Below are 11,647 nucleotides of genomic sequence, written 5' to 3'. Positions count from 1 at the left end.
CACACACACACACACACACACACACACACACACACACACACACACACACACACGTATGTACCTATAGTCTCTTTGTTTTTTCTTCAGATTCACTAATATTTAAGTCGTCTTCCTCTTGTGTCCAGGATTCATTTTTCTGAGTATCATCATTGCCTTTATATTACTTAACTAATCAAGTCTAGCCTTTACTTCAGCCCCGTCAGTTTCCATTTCCCTTCTAAGCCAAGGTCTTAGTGTCCTTATTTTATTCTGAGGCCATTCTAATTAATGTAGGCCATAATTGATTCACTCGTTACCCCACTGAGCTTATATTTAGTCAGATGCTAATCTGAATCAGCTTGTTTGTTTTTGTTCCTCTATCACTTACTGAGCCTTTTTTGGTACAAATTGCTCAAATCTATAGATTTCTTTTGGGAAAAATGAGAAACTCCAACTCCATTATATTACTTGTTTAGACTCCAAGTGTCCCAACAATGTTTTGGCATTAGCCTGCATAAATCCTTCTGTTCTCTTAGCTCTCTTCTTGCTCAGCCAGTACCATCCCCTCTGGCCCACCTTGTGAGATAGTCATCCTTGATTTCTTTCCGCTGCCCTTTCTAGTCCCTATTCCAGCACAGGCTTACCTGCATTTTTTACTTAGTGAAATGTGTGCTTTTCTGGAGCTAACTGCTCTGTTTTAGATCCTATTCCTTTCTACCTGTTTGGGTACTTTACTCTGTTATTTAATTACTCTTGTTCTGTTCTCTCTCCTGGCTTTTTTTTTCCATAAACAATTTTATTATTTGGGTTTGTCTGGGCACGTGTACATGCATCTCTCCTCAATGTGAGTGAATGTCAAAGGACAATATTTGGGAATCAGTTTTCTCCTTTCATCTTGTTTCTTCAAGATTACAGTCTGTAATCTAGGCTGTCCTGGAGCTCACTCTGTAGACCAGGCTGGCCTCGAACTCAGAAATCTGCCTGCGTCTGCCTCCCAAATGCTGGGATTAAAGGCGTGCGCCACCACTGCATGGCAAGCCATTTCTTTTCTTTTTTTTTTTTTTTTTTTTTTTTTTGGTTTTCCGAGACATTTCTTACTCTTTAAAAATCTTTGTCTTTTATGGAAGAGTCCAAATCAGTTATGTGACTCATAGCCACCTGCAGTACTGACCTCTGAGGGATGTGATGCTTCTGGCCTCTGAGGATACCTGCACTTCCTTGCACATACCACCACACATATATACACACTTAAAAGAGAACTTTGTTTTGTTTTTATTTGATTTTGAACTTTGATTTTATTTTTTGAAACATGTAGTCCTGGCTGTCCAAAAACTCACTCTGTAGACCAGGCTGGCCTTGAACTCACAGAGATCTGCCTCCCTCTACCTCCCAAGTTCTGAGATTAAAGGCATGCACCACCATGCCTGCCAACATTTTTCTTAAAAAACAAAAACAAAAACAAAAAAATCAATAATAATAATAATTTTTTTTGCTTTGTTTTTTCTTTTTAAAGAATCAAAGCCAGAAGTTGGGCATAGTGGTACAAACCTGTAGTCACAGCGTTTAGGGAGCTAATATAGGGTTTTAACTTGAAGCCAATGTAGGCTACATAGTAAAACCATTTCTCAAACCCAGAAAGGCCTGGGGAAGCAGCTTGGTTGATGGGATGCTTATCTAATCTAGCATGCCAAAAACCCTGGGTTTGACCTGGAACCCTGTGTGCATGTGTGTGTTGTGGCACATGCTTGCCAGTAACTTAGCTTGGAGGGTACAGAGAAGAGGATCAGAAGTTTAAAGTCATTCTTGTCTAAACAGTGAGTTTGAAGTCAGCCTGGAATACATGGGACTCAATTAAAAGAAAAGTATAGAAAAACAAAAATAGAATTGGTATAAGGGACAGTGGCTTACTGAGCTGATGAGGGCAGGACCACTTGGCTCAGGAATTCAAGATCAGTCTGGGCAATAAAAGAGGACCTTTTCTTAAAAAGAATTAACTAAGGAGTCATATGAGCTGGGCATGGTGGTTCATGCTTGTAACCCCCACTTCAGTTGTATTAGTATAAGGCCTGCTAGGACTTCAGAGTGTGATTCTATCTTCAAAGCCCCCAGACAAGGAAGAACCAGTCTAGACTTGTCTTTATCTGTGTTACCTATTTCTCTTATAATTCATTGTGGTTTTCAAATGCTGCTATTCAAATTCTGTTTTGTTTTTTAAATTAGTTATTATTTGTTTTGTTTTATATAGCATCTCCTACTTGTTGCTTAGGATTGCTAGAACTCACTGTATATAGTTCAGACTTAGCTAAAACTTGTGGAAGTTCTACCTTAGCCTTTTGCATGCTGGAATTATAGGCTTGTACTACCACTGTGGTGCTTCATGTATGTTAAACAAGAACTGCACCTCTTGAGCCACATCCCCAGCCCATTAGTGTCTTTCCTTCGGCTTCTGTGACAAATTATCAACAGAGCATTCTTATTTGTAGGTTCCTTTTGTTTGTTTGTATTTATGTAGTTCTGCCTATCCTGGAGCTTACTGCGAAGACCAGGCTAGCCTTAAACTTGTAGAGATCCACCTGCTTCTGCTGGGATTAAAGATGTGCTCACCAGGCTAGTCAATTTGTATATTTCTATAGTACTTACTTTTATTTACATTTCTGTCCCTGATTATATTTTATTCTTAGAATATGTAAAGTTATTAACAGTCAGAAATTTAAAATACTATAATTGCAATAACTAATTTAAACAAGATGATGGATGGCAAATCATTGAGATCTAACTCATCAAATATACTTAAAAGTTGAATTCTCTTATTCTTTTTTTTTTTTTTTTTTTTTTCTGTTAGCTTTGAGGCTTTCTAAGTTGTGTTTAATCTTATAGATAGAATTGACTTGGCATAAGCTGACCTCACACTTACAGTTCTCCTGCCTCCGTTTTCAAATAGTGGGCTTCTCGGCCTTTGTCATCATGCCCAGCTTAGGCTTGTACTCTTTCCTCTGCCCTCTTTGCTGAAGTGGAGCATATACTGTATGGACTGTAAGTGGTACAATACTGTATGTGTTCTTCTCACCTCACCTTCATAGAAATGTTGCTTATTCTTTTTATGGCTGTGTGTATGCAGATTCTGTAGACTTTCAGCCAATATACTACATATGGACATTCAATTTGTTTCTAGTCTTTTAACCTTTGTAGATATTGTTAGAAATGATAGAATGTATGTTTAAGTGTCCCATAATACTGGGGACTACTACTAGAATAATTTCCTGGAACTCATGCTTAATGTGTCCAAAACTACATAATTTTCTCAAAATGCTTTACTACTACTACTACTACTACTACTACTACTATCATCATCATCATCATCATCATCATCATCATTGTTATTATTATTGACAAGATCTTATGTAGTTTAGACTTATCTCAAACTTATTAATAACCATAACTGGCCCTGAACTCCTGATCTACCTGTCTCTTTCAAGTGCTAGAATTATAGGAATGTGCCTTCATACCAGTCTTTCATTATTTCTTAAAACTAGTCAGGCTACAAGCACAAATGACAGACCTTTGGCCTCTCTACTTTTTATTTATCTTCATTTCTTCATTGTAAGGCAGTTTTCCGAGGTTCTTGTACTAGGCACCTGCTTTGTCTCATTTCTTCCCTAAACGTCACAGTTCCACTCAAAGTTGAGGGTTATTCATTACACTCTTCTCAGTAGTTCTTCTTTTCCTCTAAGCTTTCCGCACTTTTGCCTGGATGTACAGCTTTCCATTTTTTGGTCTCTGTCTCCTCCTCCAGCTGAATCTAACTACTCATTGCATGGTGACATTGTAGGCTCCCTGGACACAGCCTGTCCTGCCGGACCTCTTTTCCATGGAATGCTTTTTAAACGAATGCATTTCACTTTAACTTGACAGTTTTATTGTCATGGGACTCAGGAAAGTATCTTGCCAGGCTGAGTGCACTTGCTTTGCTTACCCTAGTGTTCTGCTCTCGCTTTCATGACATCTTTTCTCTTGATGCTCTGGGCTACAAGGACAGGATTCCTTATTTTATTTCTGCTCTCTTGGCCTAAAGTTGGGAGCACACTAAGTCCTCACCTGTTAGTGAATAGATGCATAAACTCGATCTGTTTACAGATGCCTAGGTGTTCATTTACATGTTTACTACAAACCCCAGCAGATTTAGATATTTATAAACAGTGAGTAGCCTCCATTACCCTTCCCCACTTCCATTTCTGATAGAAACTATTCTGTATTAGCCAGAAAAGCATAAAATAGATTTTTCCAGTTACTGTAGGATAAAAATGTTCACTATTTTGTTCTTATAGATCATCTCTTTCCCTTTAGGCAATGATAGTAAGAAATGCTAAAGATACAGCTCACACAAAAGCAGAGCGGAATATTCTGGAGGAAGTAAAGCATCCTTTCATTGTGGATTTAATTTATGCCTTTCAGACCGGTGGAAAACTCTACCTCATCCTTGAGTATCTCAGTGGTTAGTACATAGTTCCTGTAATTATTTACATTTGCTCCAGAACTGGGTTCAAACATTTCTTTCTAGTGAAAAATGCTTTCTTCTCATTGTCAACTAGGCTAAAAACTGATGAATACATTGAAGAATGAAATTCACATGTGAACAAATGGTTCTATTTACAGAAAAATATCAAAGAAACTTGGAAGGTTTTCCTATCTGTAAAATTTTATTTAAAATCTCCTTGTAATCCATTATTAACACAATAATAAGCTGGGGTATCTACTGTAATACACATACCCCATGGTATTACAAGATACTGAATGTTTTTGAATTACATTTTCCAATCACATTTTCAAGGACCTGCTCCCTCCTGGGAATTTACCGCTCCCTTTTATTTTTTTCTTTGGTTTGTTTGTTTGTTTGTTTGAGACCAGGCTGGCCTGGAGCTCACTGTGTAGCTAACACCACCTTTGAGCTCCTGGTAGTCCTGCTCAGCCTCCTGAGTGTGTTGGGATTACTGCAAGTATGAACTACCACATGTGGTTCCTGAATTGTGTTTACATTACAGATGTGCACACACACCTGGTATTTTTTGTCTTTCTTTTTCTTTTTTCTCTTTTCTTTTTTCTTTTATTTTTGAGACAAGATCCCTTTATACAGTTCTGGATGTTCTGGAACTCATGTAGACCAGGCTGGCTTCGAACTCAGAGATCGGCCTGAGTGCTATCATTAAAGGCATGTGCCACCAGGCCTGGCCAACGTGCATCAAGTTTCATAATAGCTCTTATCATGGACCTGAAAGCTTCACAGTTTCACTCCTTTTTTGTTAATGCTGCTTATCTTGTGATTTTACTTTGTAATTTCAGATTTATATAGATTTTATGATAGTACAGGGCCCCTCACCTAGATCTTCCAATGTGGAATTCCTGCCCCCTCACCTAGAGCCTCCACATTCCATCCTTTCATTACATTTGCTTATCTTCCCTTCATGTATATGCATGTGTGTACATACATATGCACACATACATAATCAACATTTTTTGTACTATTCAAAGATTTATATAACTAAAACTCTATATTTACTTCCTAAGTTCAAGGACATTTTCTTATGTAACTAGTTATAATTAGGACATTAACATTCATGTAATAATAACTTTTATTTTTCTTTAATATGGAACAGTTCCTTAGTCTGTCTTTGTCATGTTGACATTTTTTGAAAATGTATATAGCTCAATTTCTGTAGAATGCCATCAATTTGAGTTTATCTGATGTTTCTTTAGAATCAAGCTTATGCATTTTGACACACTGTCCAAGTGACACTGTGTTCCTTCACAGCCTTCAGAACAGGGGGGTGCATGGTATTTAGATCTTTGTCCCACTGCTGTTGATGTTCATTGTGGTCACATGATGTCTGAGGGTTTTCCCCTCTGGAATTACTAAGTGTCTCTTGAGATACTTTGGGATTACTTCAGAATCTCATCTCATCAGGCTTTCAGGTCCAGTGTTGGCGTCCATTGCTTCCTAACTAACAGTTAACGGTGTTTACCAAGTGGTTTTCTTACTTCCGCCTGCCACTTTCATGTATTACTGTACTTGGCACTCGTTCTACTGCAATGTAGAGCTTTCTGTTTTCCATTGAAAACCGTATCTGTTCATTTATTTACATCATTATGGGGCCCTGGATTTTACAGTATAACCCTTTATTACTGTTTACTTTGATATTCAGATTATGTCACTGTCAAGTTCATTCAGTTTATATAAGGGTTCTGAAAAAAGGAATGTCATATTCAGTAAAATTTGGGTGACTTAATTGTGTACTAATTTCTATATATGAGAAAAGTACTAGAGAGGCTTTAGTCAAGACTTTTTAAACTTCAGGCCTGAAATCTATATATTTTGAATTTTGAAGGTGTAAAAGTTGTAGTTTCAAGCCAACTTTAGTTCTTAAACTTAGATGTTTTTATAGACTAACAATGCCACTAAAAATAGCTTCCTGGAGACTTTAAAACCTCAGTTTTTAGCAGCTTTTTGTTTTTGTTTTTTAAGTTTTAAGGAATCAATCTTACAAATAGAAGAAAGTACAAACTCATTAGAAGATGAGTGGAAGTAAAGATATTTATTCCTAATACTTTTCCTTTATAGGAGGAGAACTATTTATGCAGTTAGAAAGAGAGGGAATATTCATGGAAGACACAGCTTGGTAAGTAAAGTTTTTGTGGTTGTATGGATTCAGGTAATGGTTCATGTAATTAAAAGCAAAGCTACCTTCCAACTGTGGGCAGCCACATGATTCAATAAGTTGATCTTGAGGCAGTCAGTCACTCAGAACATCAAGGGGGAACTTTGGGACTGGGCAGCTATTGGAGATCACGTGATTCCTTTGCCCCCAGGCCTTGGGTGGACCGTTCTTCACTGCAGAATTTCCTTGAATTGGTAAGCTGCCTGCCTTGGTTGTGGGTGAGTGTGGTTTTCCGATGAAATTTTTTATGTGGAGCAGTGGAAAGTATCAGAAATCATCTCCTCTTTTTTTTAGACTTTCCAGTTCCCAAGGTGCAGTCTTAGGGAGGTGATAAACCTGAACATACATCTGTGGATTGATTTTATAGCCAGGATGGGATCTGCCCTCCTATTTGTAAGGTGGCATCTGCTTCAAATTAAAAATATACACATCCTTTTGTGAAGTGACTGTATTGGGTAACAATAAATCAGTCTGATCTACACATTAATTGACTAGAAAACACTTAAATGTTTTTTTCTATCTTAATTACCAAACTGCATTCCATTGTTTAATTTCAGGCCTTTTCTAACACAGAAGCTGCATTTAAGAGCCTTAGGGATGAAGTTCCCCCTTTTTGGAGGAGGCTCTCTGAGCCCTGTTGGAGGCTGTGGTCCTGCTAGCTGTGAGACTGCCTCAGTCCTCTGGGACCCCCTCTCCATCCTGGAGTAATCTGCAGGATTGCAGCCTTGTTACACAGCCAGCATTGCAGTGCTTTGTGCTTTTCGAATCCAGACAGGGTTGATTCAGCCCTTTATTCTTTTGAGGTAGATAAATTTGAGTGTCACACAGTTTATAGTTGTGGGCCGGCTGGCAAGAGGGTGGGCAGATCCTGTGGGCATTGCTGTCTATTAGCACACAGCCATATTGTCGTAAGGGATGAGTGGGCTTCTACAGGTCAGGCCGTAAGGGCTAAGACTTGATTTCTCAGAATAATGCAGTCCCTAGTTCCTGTGAAATGTTAAAAATCGAGGGAGGGCGGAGGGATTATTTGATCTGAATGACTGTTGGCCTAATTCCTACACAGAGAGATTAGAACCTAATCAATAATAGTTAGAATAGACTGGACATCTTTGTACTTTTAGCACTATGTTCTAATGGAAAAATTAAAACATGGTATAGCTTGACTAAACTGAGTGACAAATGTCTCCCTTATTGTAGCATCAACCTGTGCCATCTTTTTTCCTAGTACATCCTTTTGCCCCCACTAATTTGGTCTTTGGTGCATGTCTGTTTCTTTCAAGGAATTTTGTTCCATACATAACTGCTTTGGATAGATTACTTTTTAAATTTTTATTAAATCATTTTTGTTTCCAGCTTTTACTTGGCTGAAATCTCCATGGCTTTGGGGCATTTACATCAAAAAGGGATCATCTACAGAGACCTGAAGCCGGAGAACATCATGCTTAATCACCAAGGTGGAAATTTATCATGAACAATTCTGTAGTAAATAGCCAGCATACAAGCCTTCCACACAGATGACGGCCATTTTCAAGGCTCTGGGTTTCTCTCTGTCTTGTTACATATATTTCCCCCTCAGAATATATAATATCACAATACTTAACTGGTACTTTAAGTATTTAGTATTTTATTATTGAGCTTAAATATAGTTAAACATATTAGCCATTCTTTACAACTTAAAAAAAAGTTATATAAAATGTTTTGACACAAAAGCCAATTCAGATGTTGATATTGATTTATACCATTGTGTTTTAATGACAAAAACACAGAAGCAAAACCTGTTTGTTTTCTTAGACATGTTCTTTTTTTACAGCCAGCTGACACTGCACTTAGGGTCTTCCTGTCTCAATCTCCCAAGTGTACAGCTTATATATATGTACCACCACTATGTAGCTAAAAGCAAAACTTTTTACAATAAATTTTAACTAATGTTTGAGGAAGAAAAAGACTGAAATGGAACCACATTATTTGATACAGCCCACATAATAAAGTATTCTCTAGGCATAGGTTAATCAGAGAAACAAATATTCTGTAGAGCTATCGCTATAGCAAAGCAAGCATTTTGGAGACCTCTCGCTCCATGCTCCGACAGCTCCGTTTCTGCTGCTGGAGTCTAATCAAGGAACAAACTAGCAGACCGAGGCAGCTACAAGGTTGTGAGCATTTGCTGTTCTTTAGGTCTCCATAGGATGATTTATGAAGTAGCTAGAAATGTAAACTCTTAGACAGAAAATGGTGAGGCCTATATAAATGTTATAAATGGTGCTATGTAAAAATTTGTGAGGAGCTAGAGAGATGGCCCAGGGTTAAGATCATTTCCTGCTCATGCAGAGGATCTGGGTTTAATTCCAGGTGTCTTAGAACATCTGAAGCTTTAGTTCCTAGGAATCTGAAACTAGGGTTTGCTGGCACCAGGCACACATGCAGTGTACATATATACACATAGGCAAAACCCTCATACATATGAAATAAAAGAAAAAAACAAAACTCCTTTTTTAATGGAAAAAATGATAGAATTGACAAATTGCATTGTTGAACCATGTCTGTATTCCTCCCTTCCTATCTCAAACCTGCATTCTGATTCTGAATTCTTTGTTGTTTATTTTAAGGTATTCCTTTAAAGTTATTTTTTCTGTTTTGAGAACTGAACCCTGTTCTTTGTGCATGCTACCACCAATCTATGGCCCCTAACCCTTCTGATTCTCAGTTCTAAGGCAAAGGATAGAACAAGAGAATGTTGGAATAGCAAAATTACTTTTTAAATCCCTAACTTTGGATATATCATCTGGTTCTATGAAAACAAAAGCTATGGCCAGGTATAGTGGTGCACAACCTATAATTCTAACACTGTAGAGTCTAAATAAAGAGAATCACATTCAAGGGTAGCCTGAGTAGGTAACTGAGTTCCAGACAAGGTTCTGTCTCCCGCCCAGATCGAGTCTCCAAAAGGGTTCTAGAGAGATGGCTCAGTGGCTAAGACCAAGTGCTGCTTGGCTGTGTGTAGACCTGGGTTCCCAGCACTGAATATTGGCTCACAGCCATTGTAACTCCAGGTTCCAGTTTTCTGAGCCCTCTTGTGGCTTAGATATCAGTACACATGTTGCACTTTTATTCATGCAGACAAAATTACTCATGCACATAAAATAAATTTCTTAAAAATGAGAAAATAAAAAATAAATATAGGCATTCTGATACTTTTGTATCAGAATGTAGTAGATGTTCACAGTTGAAAATTTTGAGTAAATGAGCCATTACCTTTTGTCTAAAATGCCGTTGGTGAGCCACTGATTAATTAAGTGACAGCTGAGAGAAACTTATCTGAAATAATCTTTGTATAAGGTGGAATTCTACCTTCTGGAACAGAAATGGTTATCCTATGCAAATCTTAGTTCTTTTCCTTCCCTGGCAGCCTTTGGCAGTAAATAATTTAATTTGTTTCTGCTAACTAATAGCATTTGGTATAGTAAACCATATGGTAACTTTCTGAGACTGTTACAAGAACTCTTAAGTACACTGTGAAGAAACAATACAGTTGAAGTATGCCTCATGGCATACTTGGTTTTATTTGAATACAGAATGTTTACTAAGGGTATATATTACTTAAGCCAGATTTTCAAAGATGCTTTTTCAGGACAGAACAATTCTGCATATAGGAAAAGCCAGAGCTTTAGACAGTTGCATTAATTTCTGTATTTTCTCCTACTGCACTGATTATATCACTGACAGTACCCCTGTCTTTAAGTAATTTTAGTGGCGCACGCCTTTGATCCCAGCGCTTGGGAGGCAGAGGCAGGTGGTTTTCTGAGTTTGAGGCCAGCCTGGTCTACAGAGTGAGTTCCAGGACAGCCAGGGCTACACAGAGAAACCCTGTCTCGGAAAAACAAACAAAAAAAAGTAATTTTTAACCCATAGTGTAACATCTAGTTCTCGTTCTCAGCATCGTCAAGAAAAGTTTTAGAAAGGAAAAGCTAAATGGAAAGAATTATGTTTGCTCAAATACTACATATTCTTGAAAATTTCAAAATAATCATGCTTTAATCTTTGATTGTAGGTCATGTGAAACTAACAGACTTTGGACTATGCAAAGAATCTATTCATGATGGAACAGTCACACACACATTTTGTGGAACAATAGAATACATGTGAGAGCTGCATGTTAAAAGAAATATAACTGGTTTGGGGGTAATATCTAACTTTTACCTGGTTTAAATTACTCTTAGTTTTCTTAGTTTAGTAATTTTATTCAGTTGATAGGAATATGGGTAAATTGTAAGGAATGTTATTTTTCTCATTGTAGGGCCCCTGAAATCTTGATGAGAAGCGGCCACAACCGTGCTGTGGATTGGTGGAGTTTGGGAGCATTAATGTATGACATGCTGACTGGAGCAGTAGGTGCACGTTAAACCTGCATGTGTTATGCTCTGTGCTGGGCAGTTACTAAGCCATTTAGTTTAGTGAGAGCACTTGGCTGTACTTTTAGAACATGTTCCTGGAGGAACTATTTTCAAAGCCAAAACATCTGTTGTTATTAGTAGTTTAGCATTATGATTTTGAGGGATTCCATACTCATTTGTAGGGGCTGGAGAGATTGCTCAGTGGTTGAAGAGTGAAGTCTACACAAGTTCAGTTCCCAGCATCTTGTTAGGTTGCTCACAGCCTCCTGTAACTATAGTTCCAGGGGATCTGATGCCTCTGGTCTTCATAGGCACCCACACACAAGTGTACAAACCGACAATACCATGTGTACACATAACTAAAAATTTAAGCTAGGCAGTGGTGGTGCATGCCTTTAATCCCAGCACTTGGGAGGCAGAGGCAGGTGGATTTCTGAGTTCCAGGACAGCCAGAGTTATACAGAGAAATCCTGTCTCGAAAAAAAACAACAACAAAAAAGAGACAGGCAGATTTCTGAGTTTGAGTTCAAGGCCAGCCTAGTCTACAGAGTGAGTTCCAGGATAGCC

The 11,647-nt window shown here is 38.0% G+C and overlaps 1 protein-coding gene across 6 annotated transcripts in view; it reads left to right on the top strand.

Moving 5' to 3' along the window:
* The window catches only part of Rps6kb1 (ribosomal protein S6 kinase B1), a 42,808-nt gene that overhangs the window by 18,288 nt on the left and 12,873 nt on the right, over positions 1 to 11,647 (top strand). For 4 of the 6 annotated variants that reach the window (XM_031355046.1, XM_031355047.1, XM_031355048.1 and 1 more), the window contains 5 exons: positions 4,324 to 4,471; positions 6,593 to 6,650; positions 8,043 to 8,143; positions 10,738 to 10,828; positions 10,984 to 11,074. In XM_031355046.1, the coding sequence (XP_031210906.1) occupies positions 4,324 to 4,471; positions 6,593 to 6,650; positions 8,043 to 8,143; positions 10,738 to 10,828; positions 10,984 to 11,074 (489 nt within the window). Of the gene's footprint in view, positions 1 to 4,323; positions 4,472 to 6,592; positions 6,651 to 6,840; positions 6,884 to 7,246; positions 7,475 to 8,042; positions 8,144 to 10,737; positions 10,829 to 10,983; positions 11,079 to 11,647 lie in introns of those variants that run through there. The other 2 variants (XR_004113815.1, XM_031355050.1) reach the window with 2 other exon arrangements.

Source organism: Mastomys coucha, unplaced genomic scaffold, assembly GCF_008632895.1.
Source record: "Mastomys coucha isolate ucsf_1 unplaced genomic scaffold, UCSF_Mcou_1 pScaffold5, whole genome shotgun sequence".
NCBI classification, from domain to species: domain Eukaryota; kingdom Metazoa; phylum Chordata; class Mammalia; order Rodentia; family Muridae; genus Mastomys; species Mastomys coucha.
Note: the sequence above shows the minus strand (reverse complement) of the source record. Positions and strands in the feature narration are given on the sequence as shown.